The sequence below is a fragment of the Anguilla anguilla genome, chromosome 7 (assembly GCF_013347855.1).
Source record: "Anguilla anguilla isolate fAngAng1 chromosome 7, fAngAng1.pri, whole genome shotgun sequence".
Classification (NCBI taxonomy): domain Eukaryota; kingdom Metazoa; phylum Chordata; class Actinopteri; order Anguilliformes; family Anguillidae; genus Anguilla; species Anguilla anguilla.
Genome location: NC_049207.1, coordinates 28046169 through 28067214, shown reverse-complemented (window position 1 = coordinate 28067214; position 21046 = coordinate 28046169). Strand labels below are relative to the sequence as shown.

Below are 21046 nucleotides of genomic sequence, written 5' to 3'. Positions count from 1 at the left end.
GCCCCCTGCCCCAAACTTCACTTATGCCTGTAGTCCTTGGTCAATTAAGACGACACCAGTTCACAAACAGGTTTTTATTATTATGAGCAAGTATCTTCATTCCAGATCATAGTATTCTTCACATCAGTAGAAATATTTGATTATTATGATGAATTACTCATTGAAATTAATGTTAACTTTATAATATAATTATTTTACCAACTGTGGTTTTTCATGGAGACAAGATACAAAAAACATTATTGAAAATAAGCACAAAGTCATACTAGTACAGATCACACTAGGTTTGATGTATACTTACATGGCTTTTAAAAAGGAAGGTTTCTTTGACTTTATGCATTAAAATGTGAACCCCTCATAAATTTGAACTTAAATGTCCCATCTGACGATTTTGTCATGGTTCTGTGTTTTCCTGTCTGTGTTTCCCTTGTTGGGCCGCCAGACAAAACACTTCTGTTTTGTGTCCTGCTCCCCCCTGTTAATTGTTGTCTCGTTATTCTATCATTGTTCCCACCTGTGTCTTGTTATCCCCTCCTTTTCTGGTTTGATTGTTTTTTGAGTTCACCTGTTTCTTGTTACCCCCTGTCTATTTAAGTTCTTTGTTCCCTTGACTCGGGTGCTGGTTCTTTGTGTTTGTTTCCTACCTGTGTTTGCTTCTGACTTGTGCTTGTTCCTGACCTGTATGTATCTTCTGGTGTTTCTTTTATGTGTTTGCCTGTGTGTTCCACCTGCCTGTACCCTGCCTGCCTGCCTGTGTTCTGTTCTGTGTTTTTTTGTTCTTAAGAATGTTTTGAGTTTGTTGTTTTGCCCTTTGTGGCCTTACCTGTTCCCTGTTTGTGTTTGCCTTTTTTTGTTGTAGTAAAGTCCTTGTTCGTATCTATCCTTTTGAGTTTCGTGTTTTTTTTTTTTTTTCCCTCTGCTTTTGGGTCCGTACCCCCCACAAGTCCTGACAGATTTAGCAAATAGACACTGACTGGCTTCTTTATTTTTAAATTAACCTAAAATGCAAACTAACAGTTATCCCGATCAGATGTGCAATACATCAAAACACATGGTTTTACCACTAAAAAATTATTACGTCTTCCAGTCTGTAACAAATATCTTCTTTTCATTTGCCTTAGTTTCCTGGATTCTGCCTTACAGGTAGAAACTACAGCTGGATTACTAAAGCTTGGATATGCATAAAAATGCCAGTCCTTACAGAGACACAGGTAAACCAGCAAATATCTTTCTGAGTAGGAGATGGAACAATTTGCATTTAGCTGGTTTCCACAGTGACAGGAATGCAGTCTACACGCCATCTGACTGGACTGGATAATGCTTGGCAGTCTCCCTGCTGAAGCACAGGCATTTTGATGAGTGAACTGCTGGGTGGATTGGTGGCCAGTCACAGTGTCAAGCGCAGTGTGTCATGTTGATGTTGTTGCTGAGTTTCTGTATCAGGTCAGACAGCTCCTCTGCGGCCTGAGACTTGTCCTCCAGGAGCTCATAGCGAAGGCTGGAGATGTCCTGTTTGATCTCTTTCAGCTCTCCTGTAATGGGCCAGAGAACAGTGAGTGTCAGCCTATTGGTGGAACCCTCAGACAATTGGAAGCCTGAGTCTATTGGAACCCTCAGTGTATTGGAACACTCAGCCAATTAGAATACTCAGACAATCGCCCTATGGCTAGGATCCTCCCTAAACAGAAATCATACTATGCACGTTGACCTCAGACAAGCAGCTCAGTCAAGGTGCATTGAAACCACAGAAGAATAGAATGTAAAGTTTATGACCAAACTTTAGTGCGGTTGCTTCAGCAGTTGTTTAGCTGCTACCTGATGAATAACTTATAGAGCTGTAGCATCATAAAATGTTACCAGTCTAACCATATGACCATTATTGTAAGGGTTAATTTATTTGGCAAGCTATAGCATGAATCTGATGAAGAACAGATTTTGAACAAAAATGCCATGTTACTCACACATACAAAGCACTATCTACTATAATTAATTCCTTCAAATCTGCCATTAAAAGTATTCATATCAAAATTGTTCCAAGTTACATTAAATAATATTGGCTATCTTAGCTCACACAAATGAAACAAGCTCTATTCCACAGCAATGCTGCCCAATATTTCCTAAATTCTTTCAAGTAATTTGAAATTTGGCATGCAATTGGAAAATCATGTTTTCTACATTTTTTATGCCTGTCTGTTGTGATATTGTTACATTGCCACTATTATAAGTATTTACTTGTTAGGAATACTTGGTGGGACAAAATGGCATCCTTTCAATTTACTCTACGTGTTCTACTGGCTGAAATAGCATCAAATTCTATTTCTATACGTCCTATGTGCTGAAATAGCATCACATATACCATGGCTCAACATTTGCCATTGTTACAATTTACTTTTTATTCCCTATTCATTCTCTATGGGAATCTTTTCCAAAAAACTTTAAATATTTGTAAAACTATTTGGAATTTCAAAAATATTTGAACAAGCACACTGCTCTGAATCAAGCTGAATATTATGAAGTTGAATGGCATGTCTAGCTTAAAAACTGTAGGAGGAGTAGTGTGCAGCAATTCCGAGGTCCAAGCAGCTAATGAAATATGACGCTGGAATCAGCTATGTCCACAGTCATTGAAAAAAGAGTTCATGTTCAAAAAATGTCGTGATCAGACTTAAGCCTGTAACATACTCTACGCAAGTAATAGCAATGCAAGGCACGTTTCTAGCGTTCCACAGAAGAAAAATGTGTAATCTATATTTTGTAACACATTTCCATTTGGGCTAAATGTAAACTCCATTCAACAAACAATTACAAATAAACAAGTAATCATTTCTGCGCCAAGGTTACTCACTCCAACTAGATTAGCATAGGCTGCCACCTTGTGGATTAGCAGTACGTGACCTCAGACAGGGCTAAAAGAAGCCAGTAAACGCACGTATGGTATGTACGCAAACAGCTTGTGTATGTCCAGAATGTGCATTTGCATTTCTGTTTGTGGCATTGAGTAGTATTGTTTTTTTCAGTTGGAAAAATAGCCAACAATGCTGAATATTCCTTTTTTAATGCGCCCATATTTTTCAAGCAATCAACACCATAATTGACTTACTGAAAGTCAGCCCAGGTCCATCTAACAACAACAGGCATTGCCAGGGATTTATACTTTAAAGACAAGCAAGCCACAAAACAGAATCACCCACCACACAAATGAATGTGAAATATTAAACCCCTACTGGCAGCCATATTGTTCATGCCATTGACACTATTAAAGTTTTGGCTAGTTCAGAAAAATTCAGAACATTTTTCAAGGCCAAAGACTAAGCCCGAAATTAATTAGACCAAGAATTAGTGCTGTGACTTATACAGTCCCCTCCAAAAGTATTGGAACAGCAAGGTCAATTCCTTTGTTTTTGCTATACACTGAAGACGATTGAGTTTGAGGTCAAATGATGTACATGAGATGACAGATCCGAATTTCAGCTTTTATTTCCTGGTATTTTTATCTAGATTTATTAAACAACTTAGAACATATCACCTTTTGTATCAGACAACCCAATTTTTAGGTGAGTAAAATTATTGGAACATGTGACTGACAGGTGTTTCTTGTTGCCCAGATGTGTCCTGTTAGATTGATTGGTTAAACAATAAATAGTTCTGAATGTCAACTCTTGGTTTTAGCCTTGGGTTTTGCCTCTGAAGACTGCATTTGTGTTATAAAAGATAAACTAACATGAAGACCAGAGAACTGTCTTTGGGAGAAAAGCAAGCCATTCTGAAGCTTAGAAAAGAGGTGAAATCGACCAGAGCCATTGCACAAGCATTGGGGATAGCTTGTACAACAACTTGGAATGTCCTGAAAAAGAAAGAAACCGCTGGCGTACTGAGCAACAGACATCGAACAGGTTGACCAAGGAAAACAACAGCAGTTGATGACAGAAACATTGTGAGAGCTGTGAAGAAAAACCCCAAAACATCAGTCAGTGACATCACAAACAATCTCCACAGGGCAGGGGTGAAGGCATCTCAATCAACCGTTTGAAGAAGACTTAGAGAGCAGCAATATAGAGGCTATACCACAAGATGCAAACCACTCAACAGTAGTGAGAATCGGAAGACTAGATTACAATTTGCAAAGAAGTACAGAGATGAGCCACAAAAGTTCTGGAACAAAGTTTTATGGACTGATGAGACCAAGATTAACCTCTACCAAAGTGACGGAAAGGCCAAAGTGTGGAGAAAGAAGGGATCTGCTCATGATCCAAAACATATGAGCTCATCTGTAAAGCACGGTGGAGGAAGTGTCATGGCTTGGGCTTGCATGGCTGCTTCTGGAGTGGGCTCACTAATCTTTATTGATGATGTAACTCATGATGGTAGCAGCAGGATGAATTCAGAAGTCTACAAAAACATTCTGTCTGCCAACTTACGGAGAAATGCGTCCAAACTAATTGGGAGGAACTTCATCATGCAGCAAGACAATGAATCAAAACACACTGCCAACACAACATTAGTGAGAAAAAGTGGAAGGTTTTAGACTGGCCAAGTCAATCGCCAGACCTTAACCCAATTGAGCATGCACTTCACCTCCTGAAGAGGAGATTGAAAGGAAGAACCCCCAAAAACAAACATCAACTAAAAGAGGCTGCAGTAAAAGCCTGGAAAAGCATCACAAAAGAAGAATGCAACAGTTTGGTGATGTCAATGGGTCGCAGGCTTGATGCAGTTATTGCAAGCAAGGGATATGCTACCAAATACTAAGTGTTATTTACTTTCATTTACTTAAATACTCTCTGTTCCAATACTTTTGCTCACCTAAAAATTGGGTGGTCTGATACCAAAAGGTGCTATGTTCTAAGTACTTTAACACATCTAGGTGTAAATACCAGGAAATAAAAGCTGAAATTCTGAACTCTTGTCTCTGTCGGGGTGGGGCGCAGGAATGGACCCAAGCGCAGAGTGCAGGGAAAAACTCAAAACTCCAAACGTAGGGAGAACAAAGACTTTACTGAAATTAACGGGGAACAAAGGGAACAGAAAGACTTGCAGGGCGGTTATAACAAACACAAAGAAAAACCTCAAAAAACACGGGAAAACAAAAACCAAAAGTCCCAAAAACGTAGAGAAACAAAACAGGCAAGGAACAGGCAACAAGCAACGAGCAGGCAAGGAACATAAGGCAAGCAAGGATCCAGCACCTGAGTCAGCGAGAAAGGAGACTTAAATAGACCTGACGCAGACGAGACACAGGAGGGCACAATGAACAATCAGGCTACAGAGAGGGAAGGGAACACGAGACAATAAGCAACTAATAATGGGATAATTGAAAACAATTAAACAAGACACAAAGCAGAGGTGCCGCCATCTGGCAGCCCAACCAGGAATAACAGGGGGAAGACACAGAACCCTGACAGTCTCATGTTCATCTTTTTTTCTCAACCCCAAATGTATTGAATGTATTGCAAAAACAAAGGAATTGGCCTTGCTGTTCCAATACTTTTGGAGGGGACTGTATATGCTAATGTACTAGGTCATATACAGTAGCTGCCATGTTCTAATAGATTGCAATTTAACAAATCCCTAACATGCCTACCATGTTTCAAGAGTTTTGACCATACCGTCTGGGAGATATAAGCATTTTCCCTGGAGAAAGAAAATAAAATAAATAAATCGATATAGCTGCGATGTGGTGGGGGGGGGGGGGGGGGGGGGGGGGGGGGGGGGGGGCAAGCACCATGGATGAACTGCATAGGAGCGTAGTACTGCATAGTATCTTTCTGAAATATAAACAAAGTAATAAGCGAAAAAATAAAAACAAAGTTTAGCAACAATTTAGTTGTCTGCATACCACAGGTGTGCAGTGGGGGACACTACATGCTTCAATGAGAGAGGGAGAAATGCAGAGTGTGCAACGTCCAGTCCTTTCCCCTCTCAGCCTGCCATATGCACACATGTGGTCCTAATTGTGTTGGAGCACCAGCCAATTTGCCACTCTGGAGCAAAAGCACCCCTTTGAGTTGCTAACAATAGCCCACTTTAGCAATCTATAGCTAGCTGCTGTTTACGTTAGCTAGCTTGACCCAACATCCTTTTTCCCTGGACATTTCCTCTTTTGGAACCAAAAATATACATCCATCCATTTCTAAATTATTGAAAATGTCCAGTTAAGTTTTGCTTGTTCCAGAGACCGTATATAAACCAACAAATAGCCTAATATTATGTTCATACCCACCTGCCACTGTCCCCCTTTGTTTCAAAATCCAATATATAGTCAGTCAACTTTAGTTAGCTAGCAAACAGTAGTTAAGTTTCTTCTTACCATGAAGAGTCACTGACTTGCTTACCTTTTTCTCTAAATTCTGGAAAGATGTTACTCACCCCTCAATCCTTCTCCTCGCACCAATTATAACAAAAGGTTTTAGATACAGCATATGAACAGATGATTATACATGGTGTGTTTGGTGATCATCAGACTTAGCATTTTTACAATAGGAAGGGAATCAGAATTTGCCAGTTTCAAAATGGCATCTACCAAAATGGGACTCCCCTGTCATTCCCTCTCCTAGCTGTCAATATTAGTAATAAAAGGTTGTAAATAATGACAGCATATTGTCACGACAGGGATCTGGTGAGGCTTGAACTTTATTGTTCTGGCGAGGTGTCCGGGGAGAGGGTAATGCACTAACCACTACACCAAATACAAATGGCAAATATAGCCGCAAGTAGCGATTCCGGGGGGGTTCAAGCCAACATGGGCTGTTAGAAGGTGAAAGCTGCGAAGTGCAATAAGAACTAGTCAGAATCAGAGTAATTGTAATAGTCAATTCCATTTATACATACAAAGAATTTGACTTGACACAATATGTTCATTCTCAATGAATGAATGAAAAGGTTTAATTGCACAACAAACGAACAGTAGCATAGGACCATCATCATCATGTCATACAAGAACTGTAAGAAAAAAAGTCATCATATCATACAAGAACTAAATAAATAAATGACGGTTTGATTGTGTCTGGATGAAAACTATTTAATGATAGGTATTGGGTTTTGGAAAAGGGAGCCTTCAACACACTTATAATTAATGGCTATATTTCTGTTTGTAATTGTTATTTATTGTACTGGTACACTCGAGGTTATACCCATATATACTCATTCGAGCTAAATCCAGTTCCAATTTACATTCTTGAATGGTCATTTTTAGATGTGAAGCACCCTTATGACCGGCAATGTCACTAACTCACTCAGTCAGTAACTCAGTCAGTAACAAAGTCAGTTAATTAATAGTTCTTGAGGCAAATGTAGAGTGAGGATAGATGGATGTCTGTAGCAAGTTTTGTGTAAATCAGACTCACGGCGTAGGAGTTATGACTTTTCAAAGTTCAAAATTTTGACCTTTAATTGTAGTGCCCTCATCAGGCCGATTGGGGTCATATTTCTTGGGAAGCACATGCACACAACTTCCAATCAGTGGGCAGAATTTCATGTCTCTACCATTTATCATCTCACGGGAATTTGCGCAAACATTTCTGAAGAAGATTAATAATAAAAAACCAGCACAAATGCAAAAACAATGGGGTTTCAGCCCTTCTGGCTTGAACCCCTAATTATTGAGGCCCGCCACAATCAATCTACACAGTTCAGTCTGTATGCTCCACTGTATTTTCGTTTAAATTTTAATTGGAGAAATTAAGCAAAAGAAAAGCAAGTATCGTTCATAGCACAGTTTGTAGCTTCACATGCAGATTCATATTAAGGGGAATCGAAAAATGGCAAAACACTAGCTTTGTTTGTGTTTAAAGAGCTGCAAGGGTAACGCATGATTTCCTTTTGGTAACATCTGTCTAGAATGTAAACAAAAACATAAGCAAGTCAGGCACTCTTCATGGTTAGAAGACATTTCATGACAACTGTCAGCTACCTTGCTCAAGCTGTTGTCTTAATATGACAGCTTCGGGGATTTATGTTCATAATATAATAGTTAATTATAACTACATTAGTTCTTAAATCTTACCCTGTCGTTATCAGCAACACCAATAATCAGATGGTGAGGTTTCTCGCTTTTACATTGGACGCGGTAGATAGACGTGGCCTCAAAATGTGATCATGTATTCATTTCTACATGCTTTTACTTCTTGCACATATCGCTCCTTTGCTAATGGCAAATCTTCCTGTCTGGTTCCTCTGCTGAAAATTCCAGCTTAAAACTGGTTTAAGATGTGTTTTTAACACTTTTAGCTGGCCGACCAGCTGTTCACTAGCTGACCAGCCTATGTCAGCAAGTCCACCAGTTTGACCACCAGCTTACTCTACCAGTTTACCAGCTTTGACCAGGTTGTCCAGCTAGAGACCAGCTTTGACCAGTCACAGACCAGCTATAACCAGCTAGAAAACACAGCTAAGCCATCTTAAACCAGCTTAGAATCCCAGCTGGTCTTAGCTGTTATTTTTCAGCCGGGTCTTGAGGAAATTGCTTTCTCATTTTTCCAAAACGTTAATTACCTGTTGGGTTATTTCGGAAATTGTATAGTTTTGACCTGAAATCTATTGTTTGTTTGAGTTTGCAAGAGTAACCAAAGGGAGCCAGACTTGGCAATAGGTTAATTGGAACACTCAGACTACTGAAATGCACAGTCTAACATAACAATGAGTGGATAGAACTGATATAGTGACATTAAACAGGGCCAGCAGTTATCACATAAATATGAATCATTTCATGATTAAATACAGTAAGGTTTGCTGATAAATAGTAGCGATAAAGCAGTTTAGTAAAGGGTTGTAACACCCAGGTTTGTGAATCATGTTCCTTTTTTACAAAGAAAACAAAGAAAACAGAAAACACCAAACCTTCATTGACTTCGTCGTTTTCCTTGTCAACTTGTGCTTTCAACACGTAGCGTTTTATTAGCCGTTTCATTATTTGCTGTAAAAACATGAATAGTAAATTATGAAAAATGAAAATTTGTGATTGGAAACTGTTTAAAAGGCTCTTCAAAGGGCAGACATGTTCTTGCCTGATATCGAGTGGGCTGGTTCAGTATACTGTTGAAGCTGTGCGACTCCGCTATCCGCAGGTTCGACTGGGTGAAAAGGTTCAGCTGAAATTATAAAAGTGCAAAAAATACCATCTGTTATATGTACATGAAAAACAAGCAGGCCAATGACCAGCTTTATCCTGAGGGTTGCAATACTTCCAAACTACTGTTCTCCCTTTTTATTGTTTAACTTTCTCTTTTTAGCATTGAGTATTTTATCTTACAGTTAGTTATCTGTCTGTATATCACATCTTTATTGTACATTTGTATATATTCCAGTTGTACCTGCAGCTCCATTTTTGGAAATGTATTTGAATGTACTGTATGGAAAGTACTGAGTAATTAAAATTATTATTCAGCCTTGTGTGGTTTAATATTGAGGACAGTTTGGTGTTCGGAAAAAGAGTGCGCATTATGGTTTTTAAAACGCAAAGTTGGAGCAGCAGACTGCAGGCATCTCATCCACTAGAGGACTCCCTCTTGAGCAATGAGACTAAGGCGGCCGACCCGTTGGCTGTCCTGGCTCATACCCTGGATTTGGAGCTGCCCATGCACAGCTCCACGTCCCTCTTCAGTGGGTCGTGCTTACAACAGAGCAGGGAGCAGGCCCGGCGAAGGCACTGGAAGAAAGACTTGGGACTGGGGACGATGCTGAAGGGGGGGGGCAGCGTCTTGCCAGTGTCGAAGTAGGACAGCCACAGCTTGGAGCGTGCAAACTTCCACTCCACATCTGCATCACGCTGTGGGGGCAGAGCCAAGGGACAGCTGACTCATGCGCACCGACTCCAAGAACACTACACCCACACACACAGACACAGAGCACCAACAATTGAGGACACTGCAGTGTTATATCATGTCACTTTGCAAGGGCAAGGCCACAGATGGACAGTAGCCTTGAAGACACATGTTGCTGGAGGTCACCTCTCCACATCACACTGTCTATATTAAAGCCATTTCTACCAAGTGTTAACAGCTGGATCTTCCATCTGTTGCCTACTGTGTGGTTAATGGCACTGGGGAAGTGAAACTCTACTACCCGCCTACAGATAGGCTGTGCTTTTAATAATCAATTATGATACATATATGTGTGTGTGTATGTGTGCTTGCGTTTGTGTGTGTGTCTGAGTGTGTTCTGTCACATAAGAGATCAGTACAGCTTCCATTAAAAAACATTATTTTTTTTCTGAGAAGCAGGACAGATGTTGTCACCTCGATCTCCTGGTACGAGCTGTTGATCATGGCGATTAGCATATTGAGCAGCACCACCACCATGGTGACGTTATAAATCCCATACAGCACGTAGCCGATGTTCTCTATAAACTTGTGGTCATATTTCAGGACCACTGACGACACCTCAGAAAGTCCAAATATGGACCAGAACAGCGTCTTAAAACTCTCCTCAACTCTAAAAGAGAGAGAGAGAATAACATGCAACATTAATGTCAGTTAATCAATCAATCAATTTTATTTATATATAACATTTCAACACATTAGTGCTACACACAGTGCAAAGAATAACAAAAGAGCAGATAAATATGTAACTTTCTGTGAACTGCAGAAGTTGGGGAATGAGACCAGTACATACTTCCTCTGTCCAGAACAGTATTCGATGTGAATCAGAAAACAGAAAACAGAAAACAGCGGAATTCTACTGGTGACATAAAGGTTAAGGTATTTCAAATAGATAACTATTAGACCATTGCTGGATGTGGGAACTGAAGCCTGATTTCACACTCTGAAACACAGTGACACAGTGTTCTTTGTAATGTCACCCTGTCTATACCACCATAAATACAAGCTTGGCTCTTAACAAAATGGAATGTCTAGTAATTTGTCTCTTCATGTCTTTAACCCATTTTCAAGGTCAAGAGTCCTCATTAATTCATTCAATTTGAGAGGGGAGATTAAAGGTCACTTTTTAAACACTATGCAAATTAATGGCCAGGAAATGTCCGCCATCTGTGAGGACAAAAATCAGGAGAAAGATTTCAGGAGAAAGTGCAGTGTTCCTGTCTTCTGCTTGGTATTCGAGAGACACTTAATAAAAAAGCATTACTCAAGTCCACCTGTTACAAGGGACTTCAAATTAATATCTCACTGGCTGTTAAATAGGTTTATTTTCACCTGAAGAACTCCTTCACAAAGTGGCTAGAGACCACCTTTACATCCAATGTGATGCAGCTGAAAATTATGCTTGTCGTAGACTGTAGCCCTGGTGGAGGGCCACAGATACGACAGGAGGCCAGTTGAGTCACTATATACATGTGGGTCCCTACTCCTCCTCTGTGCCAGGTTAAAAGGACATAGTTTACGCTGCTGCCTTCATCTTCGACTCAGGTCATGACCATGGTCTTTCTCCAGACTGATGCAGACAGCTGCATATTTAGTCTATTTACACATTACAGGTGTTGTTTTCTGAGAGCTGAACAGAATCAAGGTGATCATTTGATTCTTAGGATATTACTACAGAGATACTCAGCAGTTGCTCAACCAGTGTCAATTTCTCAGTGGTTTTACAGAGAGAAGGAACACTCAAAACAGGCAGTGATTACAAAATGGATGGCTTGCCTATCAATTCCCTTTGAGGGAATTGAATTATTTAATATTACATTACATTATACTAGTAGATATCATACTAAAGTTATTCAGGTATTGTGCCCTTATTCACTTATTTGGGTATTATCTGCATACACACTTTTGACTTACAGCTTACATTTTAAGTAACATAAAAATGTACAGAATTGTATATGTATAATTGTATATTGTATATATATTAAAGTTAAATAATGCCTGTATAGCAATTGAACATTTTTACAAAAGAAACTGCAATCTCTGAGATACAAGCCTGTTTCCCTGGGGTCTGGCCTTTAAGTTTTATTCAATATCTTACTTTTGAACAGGACAGGAAATTTTATTGGTAAAAAAAAAAAAAAAAAAAAACATGCATAATTGTTGTGGGGTATTGTCCAGCAGGAGGTGCACTCACGTGGTGAATGCGGGGTTCACCTTGGCTCCCAGGTAGTATGAGTACAATATGAACATGCCGATCATGAAGGCAAGGAACACCATGATGAAGAGCACCATGAACTTGAAGATGTCCTTGACAGTTCGGCCCAGAGAGATCTGCAGCGGACCGAAGCTCTCATTGGCTGGCAGGATGTAGGCAATACGTGAGAAGCTCAGTACCACAGCGATGGCGTACAGACCCTCCGAGATCAGCTGTGGGTCTGAGGGCAGCCATTTATCCCTCGCTAGAGGACACAGAAATAGAAGAAAGTGCCAGCAGGTCAGGTTCAAGTAATTTAGAAAACCTGGAAGTTACAGGTGTATTTCCTTTACCATTATACAGTGCTATACTACTAGGGCTGCACGATATATCGATTTGCAATATTTTTAAGCCTGATAAGAATAACAACCTCTATGGACCATACAGGCGATCTTCTGGCTTTTTTTCTTTAACCCCTTGAACCCCATTTAAAATCCAGGGCTTTTTGTAAAAATCCCCCTGTCCTAAATAAACCACATTGTCTCCAAGATGATATATGGTACAGACATGGTTAAAAGCTTTAAATAAAGAGCACATTTGTACCAAAATCCCCTGATCACATGGGAGTATCATTCTGTAAGCATACAAGACAAATTTATTCTGAAAAACAAGAAATCCAAAAATTGTTTCGTATTTTCTTTATTCAGTAGTGATTACGTGTACTTCTGATACTGCATGAAACCAGATTTCTTTTTCAAATCTTACCCCAGGATGTATGCAACACTAGGACAAAAGTCTGGAATGGATTGAACAATGCAGTGAAATTTGACACACTTTTTTCCCAGTCATATTCCACTTCCAGATGCTAATTCCATTGAAGGTAGTACCCTCTGGAACCCCACAAAACAAGTATTCTTTATTTATCCATTCTCACTCTTGACTAAGCCCAGCATTTCAGTCAAATAGTGTCCTTTTGAAGAGCATCTGTACAAAATGTATTCAAAATGGTTACTTATCGCACAAACTAAATTCACTTAGAAACAATCAAACCACTTGGTTTTACCTTGCGTCCTCTAACCCAATGTTTTTCAACCACTGTGCCGCGGCACACTACTGTGACGTGAGAGATCGTCAGATCAAATTGTCCAATTTCACTTAATTGGTCCAGGAAAATGTTGTTTTATTTATTTTTTTAATTATTACTACAGCCAAAAAAAACTACACATAACACTACACACAACACACATGACTTGTCATGTGAAAAATGAATCATAATTTGCGCCAAAGAATTGATTTCAAACAGCGCTTGTTGAGCGTCTATGGTTGAGCTATACTCTTAAATGCCTGTGGGTAGCGGTAGCGTGATTATTAGCCTATTAATGACCTTGTTGATTTCAAACAATAAGAGAAAGAGATGCAGGTTGCAGTGGTTAGAACAAGTGACAACGCTAACAACAAAGATGGAAAAATATTTCAAGAGGAAAAATACAGATTCTGGACTTGATCCTCCTGATCAAAGTCCTTCCAGACCTGACCCAGATGAAGAGCCCACTACGAGCGGGGGTCAAAACAAAGCAAAAACGGTGAGCTTGCGGCAATACAGTGACAGTTATTTGTTGTTTGGATTTACGTTCACCGGGGATCCTGCTGCACCGACTCCGTTGTGCTTAGTATGTGGGGAAAAGCTATCCAACAGTATCCACCAGCAAGCTTAAACGCCACCTGCAAAGGAAACACCCGTCACTCCAAAACAAGAACACAGACTATTTCGTTCGTCTGCGTGGTCAAACTGAGAAACAAGCAACTTTGATGAGAAAGGCCACAAAGGTGTCTGATAGAGCTCTTGAAGCTAGCTACCTAGTAGCTGAACTCATGGCCAAATCTAAAAAGCCACACACTGTGGCAGAGCCCTTTTCAAGCCTAACTGCCATAAAAACTAAGAACAGAGAGAGATTGAGAGCAGTTGAGGAAGAGCTCCGTGTGTGCCTTTCGTCATCTTTGTGTTCATCTAAACAGGGCCAGGTTTCGCACTGAGTGAGTATTGTTAGAGGCGAAATAAATAAGAAGAAAGAAAGAAAAATGTAAATGCACACAAATATTATATAGGGGCGAAATATTTTTTTGTTATTTTATTTATTGTTTTACGATGATTATTATTATTTAGTGACATAGCCCTGTGTAGCACTTGATGGCTGCTAGAGAGAGTCCTTTTAATTCAGGTGCGGCTGCCTTTGTCTGATTCTGTAGCAAGCGGGAGAGACCACAGCAATGTGTGTTTTTTTTTTTTCAATTTATTTTTTTGAACGGGTAAACGCCAACCGATTAGTTTGAATTTGAGTATTTCGTTTGATAATAAGATGGTTTGAATATTGTAAATGCTTTCATCTATCTTTTGTCATTAAATGTAGATTTTTTTGGAACTGTAAACCTCTCCGCCAGTTATTGGAAATGTTTGGGATCGCGCAAGTCGGAACACCAGCAGCCACCAGTAGAATCTGATTCTACAAGTATAACTATATAAGTCCTTATAATAATTACATACTGACGCTACTAAGTTTATTTTTGTAACAGTTGGGATTGGGGGTGTGCCGTGGGATTTTTTCAATGTCAAAAATGTGCCGTGGCACAAAAAAGGTTGAAAAACATTGCTCTAACCCACACTCAGCTGTCCGGCTTACTGTAATTCAGGCTTGTAAGCAGTGAGTAGGCTGCTGTAATTTGCATATGGAGGAAACAAGGCACAGCGTCCCAGCACTGCCTTTATTCATTATCAAAGCTAACAAACTTCATAGGGAAGTGTGAATTGAGTGAACTTTCATGAAAATGTCTTTCACCAACAGCCTCATGCGCAGACACAAATACATTTCTCATGCAGATCACAACAGGGTGAGAGCCCACAAGGTCCTTGCAAAAATATAAAATCAAATCATGTCACGTACGGGAGGGTAGGACCCAGACGCGGAGTGGAAAAAACACAGGAACTCAAAAGGAAAGTTTAAACAAAGACTTTACTATTAACAATAAACAAAACAGGGAACCAAAAAGGGCACGATGGGCAAAACAAAAAACTCAAACACTATAAAAAACTTGACACAAGAAAACAAATGACAAGGACAGAAACAGTGAACAGAAACAGGCAGGCAGAATACAGACAGGGCAGAAAACAAGCAGGCAGAAACACAAGCAGGTCAAAAACACAGGCAGGCAGAAACACAAGCAGGTCAAAAACACAGGCAGGCAGAAACACACATGAAACGCAGTCAGAAACACACACAAGGAACCAGCACCCAAGTTAGGAAACAAAGAACTTAAATAGACAAGAGTAACAAGACACAGGTGAACTCAAAGAACAATCAAACCAGAAAAGGAGGGGATAACAAGACACAGGTGGGAACAATGAGAGAATAATTAAAAGCAATAATACAATTAACACAGGGAGGGAGAACGAACTGAAACACAAAACTGAAGTGCCAAAAGGGGAAAAACAGAAACAGAAAATACAGAACCATGACATCATAAACTATTGACAATAGTAGTTGCATTGTTTTTATGCAAGCATTTGCCGATAAACAAACAAAGCTCTGGTAAATAACTGATAAAGCATGCGCTAAGGTTCCACTCCTGTACAATGCAAAAATGCGAAGTGAAATTAACTGAGTATGCAGCAGGATGGCTAAGACATCATTTCAACTGGAAGAAAGAAATTAACTACGTGTAAATGACCTTGAAAAAGATAACACTGTAAGGTTACTGTAAAGTATACATGGTTTCCAAGCAGGGTTAAAAGTCATGATGGGTAGATCATAGAGACGGTCCATTATTTCAGGTAGTAGCTTGCTCTTAGGTCATTTACTCTGCACTGAAATGTCTGATTGAGATAATTTTGCTGTTAATAAGGTAAATTGCTTTTTTAAAAAACTGGCACTTCACGTTTGAAATTCTATTTACGTACATAGAAATGCTCATTTTCAAATGGCCCTGAAAACACTTTCAGCTTAATGGAAATAACACATAATGAATAATGACTTTTGCTAGCCTGTCTACAAAGACCAGATTGATTGCTTAGGGATTACAGGAGGATTCTAGTGATATTAATACCATCACTATAGTATTAGCAGTTGTTTCACTTTTCGCAGACAGTTATTGGATTATAAAATACAATAATCACCAGCCTGGGGTTTCAATTTCAGCCCTCCTTTGGGGAAGTGGACTGCCTTGTTATTTCCTGTTATCTCTAGTGGTTTTCCCAGTCAAGACAGGTTTTTTGCATCAAAGTGTGAGTTTTACATTGGTGTTGGTGTCACAGAAGTGCAGTGACTGATAAAAGCAATAATTTCAGGGAATGCTATTTTTAGACGCCCACATCTAATTGGGGCTATATGAGATTTAAAATTTTTTTAAAACTTAATCACTGATAACTATTGGGTGTAAATAAGACCAACAGCAAGTTCATAGAGCTTATATGCGATCATGTGATTTGCTTTGGAAGCTGCAAGGCCTTGCTGCTGATTGGTTGTCTATTCAGCACCCAGTCATTATCAGTGATGTTTTTTTCCCCCGGAAGCATTTCACATGGCCTCTGAAGCTTAGATGTTGCATCATTGTATGATCAAAGACAAAAAAAGACAAAAGATTGCTTATATGCCCCATGACGGTATTTATTCCTATTAAGCTTAAAAATATCACAGTGCAGCCCCACATAATATTACCCTCTAATGTGTATGTGTGATCATAACACATTTCAAATATTTGCATGGCTGTATTATCTTTCATGAAAAGAGCATCTACTGAAAATGTCTTATTAAATTATATATACTATTAAGAGTTTAAACCAGCCTGGCCTCCTGGTCTTCTTACCGTAGGTGAAGTACTCAATGTCAGGGGGTAGAGTCACTAAGGAGAGGTCGCTGGCATGGATCTTCTCATCCACATATTGCTGGGCTTTGGTGGCTTGGAGGAAGGCCATGAAGCGGGCAGTAAAGGCGGCGATGAATATGGAGAGCATGCCAAAGTCCAGAACATTCCACAGCTGCAGGATGTACTCCCTGGGGCCCTCTGTCCACAGCTCCTTACACTCTGACCACATCATCCCTACACAAAGTCACACCATACCCAAACCACAATACTTGTACAGAGCCACACCATCTTGTCCTTGTACGGAGCCACATCACCTACAAATCACATCATCCCCATACAGAGCCACACCTACCCAAACCACATCATCCACAAGCCACACCATTCACAAGCCACATCATCTTTGTACAGTTATACCATACCCAAACCACATCGTCCACAGCCCCCATCATACCCAAATGACATCATCCACAAACCACATCAACCCTGCACAGAACCACACCATACCCGACCCACATTATCTACAAACTACATCATCCCCAAAGATACATCATCCACATGAAAAAAATCACTGCAAGAAATTGAAAACTAACTTTTTAACCTGTGAATGACAGAAAGCAAAGTTGGAAACATTTTCCAATCCTTGCTTGCCTCATCTGCATTTAAATAAAGAAATCCAGTCTGAAGTGAAGAAAAACAACCTCATAATTTAAACAAATGAGCTATAAATAACATTAAGCCCTTCCTACCAAGGGCAAAATAGGCAAATTCTTGCCTGTTTTAACTAGTGCTAGTACTAATACAAAGCTCTATATCTCAAAAACTATACAGGGTACAAATACGGTTCACAGTGTTTATTGAAGCAGAGTATGGGATGCCATTTGTAAACTTGAATGGAACATGTTCACAGGCCTTTTTTTCTCACATTTAGAAATCTGGTAATATAAATAAACCTTTCTTTAGGAAGATTTAATTTATAAATCTAACCAATGAAAGAAGGTATTTATTTATTTGTATCATATATTAAATTAGTGTAACAAAATAAATATTTAACAAAGATTAAATATTTAAATGATATCTAACTATGCAATAAAAATAAATATTTAGTGAGAAATTAAATATATAGCTATATATGTATAATGTACTGCTAAATAAATATTTAAAAACCAAGGCACTCTTGTTGTGAAAAAGTAAAAAGCCTTTATTGTATGCTATGCATTAGCCATACAATAAAGGCTTTTTACTTTTTCACAACAAGAGTGCCTTGGTCGCTATCTTATTTCATCAACTTCATCACCCTTGTACCAAAGAGCAAAATGTTGCATTTTACTCACTTCCAAAAGACGTGCTCCTCTCTGTTTTTCTAAATATTTAAATAATGAAATGAAATATTTCCATTAAATCTTAAACCTCAATGATAAAATGCATATTTAGTTCAAAAACAAATATTTATATTAAATCTTAAATCTTGGATTTTTGATTAAATATTTTAGTTAAATCTAATCTAATGTTGGTTTTACGCTTTGCCACATTTAACAATTTGCTATGGGAATCTACATTCAAATGAAATAAATTAACAAAGTACACATCTAAGATTTAAATATAAGTTAAATATTTCTTTCTGAACAAAGATTTATTGTATAAGTTAAATATTTAACTGCAAGCTAAAGATTTGTTTCATTAATACAGACACAACATTTAACTCAAATGTATAATGTGTCACTAAATCTTTATTTAGAAGAACAGATATAAGAAATACACTAAATAAATATGTTTTCTTCAAATATTCATTTAATCACACTTAAATTAAACATCTATTGAAATAAATTATGTTTATAAATATATAACTTATATGTTAAATCTCTGATTTTAAATAAATATATAATGACATACTAAATATATAATATATCTAAATCTGAGAAAAATTATTAGATTAAAAATTGAATAAATATTTTGTAAACCATTATATATTTAAATTAAATGCCATTTCTGAATTTATGACACAAATATAACACTCTATTAAATATTTCTCTTATATCTTTGATATATAATTTTAATGTTAAATGTTGGACATTTGGCAGGATTTAACAAATCTGCGAAATATATGCTACTTGAACCCACCCATCTCTGACTCATTGGGACAGCTAGGCCGTCAGAAAGTGTGGTCTTCAAGAGGTGCCTGAGAGAAATGTTTAGAGGCAGATACTGATTGCGATTTGTATTTATATGCAAAACCATGCGTATGCCTCTTTGACTGGTCGGCGTGGAAGTAGTTACATTGGTGTGGATCAATCGCTTAGGACAAACTTATTTTATTTCACATTATAAACGTTTAAACCGCTTTCACGGACTCTTATTTATTTTTTTAGTTACACTGCTGCCAATACATTTTGAGGAGTGTTAGACTACGTCTAACTACATCTGTACTGCGAGCTCTTGAATGAGGAGCTGCGAGCTGAGAGCTGCGAGGTGGGAGCTAGCTCCCACCACTCAGAGAGAGCTCGCATCTCGCAGCTGAGGACTGTACCTGCTCTCAAGAATTAGCTATCTCCATTGCTATAATTCAGCCTAATGTTTGCTGTGTGTGGGTCATACAAATGTAACAGTAGGCTACAGCCTATTTTGTATCTGTAGTAAGCAATTTTCAAGATCACTGAACACACCCTACTTCGTTTTGGAGTTTGAAAATTATCAGATGCTTTCACTTTTATAAACCACATGTGGATTGCCACACAAACAACAATAATCAACAACAATCTCTTTCCTGTCATGCATAAAATTGCTTATTTGTTTACCTGCACACACTTTTGCACTGCATACAGAAACACTTTCTTGTATGGAACACTGACAACTGAACAAAAACTTCCACATGCTAAATCATACATTCAAAAATGTTTGGTATATCACAGTAAAATAATCATTCATTTCCATGTGGCTAGCTTGTCATGCCAGCTCACGACTTGACCTGAGCGAAACAAAGATTAACCGATTTTATGAGGAGCTTGTACAGTAGTTTCTTACAGTAGACAGAAAGGTACTCTTAAATGGTATGTAATTTTTTAATTCAGAGGGATTGGTTTTACCTCAAAACACAAGGGTTCAGGCATTTCTGCTAACTAGAACATTCACTAGTTTTCTTGTACAATTTATCAGGTAGGGTTACACCAAGTACACCCAGAAACTTCTCAGCATGTATTGTTCACTGGGTCACATAACATTTTTTTACTAAATGGTTTCATTTCAAAATAGACAATTCACCTTAAGATTTTGTTGCCTATTCTTAATCATACTGTTACAATATGCAAATGTGTATACTATAAAAACAACATATTATAAAACCAATAAGATACAAGCCAAATTGCATGTACCTTGGCTTTGCATGATGCAGAGAGCAATAAGGTAAACCTATCATCGAACCCTTTATCTGCTAGTGTAAAATGTAATTCATTTATCGTATAACACTGTTAGTACTGTGAAATAACATGTCAACAAAGGCATTACTAGCTATAGTCTCCCTCATCCGTAGTTTCGCCATACTCCCTTGACAGGCTTATCAAGCCAGGCCTGGACTTTCTAGAGAAACGCCTCAAAAACCTATACATGACTAAACAAAATTCCCTAACTTGGTATTAGGGCCTAAAAAGAAAGAAGTTAACTGTGATTATTACCAAATTAATAAGCCACACTAACCGGATGGTTAAATAACCGAAAAGTTAACATGTTCTCCATGCACACATCTTGACAAACTTCCAGAGTGCACAGCCTAGCACCCATTATGCACTTGTGTTTTACAGTGCAAGCAGAAGGGGGAGTGATGGAAAAGAGGTTCTTTGAAAGATTAGTCTTAGCTACTGGCTCGATAAATTGACAGACAGATGTAAGACTCATTTGGAGCAAACCAGGCCGGAATTCATAATTAAAACATAGCCTGAAATTCAGACATTCGATAGGCCTACTGTACTGTCTTTTCAAGACAAGAATTTGCATACAACTGTGCAAAGATTTTAAAATCCCTAAGAAAAAAGAAAAAAAACCCTTCCAGGTCTGAAAAATACAAAAGAGCTGCTGTGCCTTCATTTGGGTTAACTGCACAGCGGTACAACTAGTGTTGGGAAGTTTGCTTCATTAAAATGAATCAGTATGTTTGAGTCAGTTTGTCTAAATGAATCATACTTTCGAGTCAATT

The 21046-nt window shown here is 38.5% G+C and overlaps 1 protein-coding gene across 7 annotated transcripts in view; it reads right to left on the bottom strand.

The window, feature by feature from the left end:
* Window positions 1-640: 640 nt before the first annotated feature.
* The window catches only part of LOC118232505 (short transient receptor potential channel 3-like), a 73512-nt gene continuing 53106 nt past the window's right edge, over window positions 641-21046 (bottom strand). For 2 of the 7 annotated variants that reach the window (XM_035427551.1, XM_035427552.1), the window contains exons 6-12: window positions 16864-17097; window positions 12007-12271; window positions 10230-10425; window positions 9551-9760; window positions 9000-9083; window positions 8833-8908; window positions 641-1529 (exon numbers count right to left, since the gene is read on the bottom strand). In XM_035427551.1, coding sequence (XP_035283442.1) covers window positions 1393-1529; window positions 8833-8908; window positions 9000-9083; window positions 9551-9760; window positions 10230-10425; window positions 12007-12271; window positions 16864-17097 — 1202 coding nt within the window. In that variant the 3' untranslated portion in view covers window positions 641-1392. Of the gene's footprint in view, window positions 1530-5578; window positions 5629-8832; window positions 8909-8995; window positions 9084-9550; window positions 9815-10229; window positions 10426-12006; window positions 12272-16863; window positions 17098-21046 lie in introns of those variants that run through there. The other 5 variants (XM_035427553.1, XM_035427555.1, XM_035427554.1 and 2 more) reach the window with 5 other exon arrangements.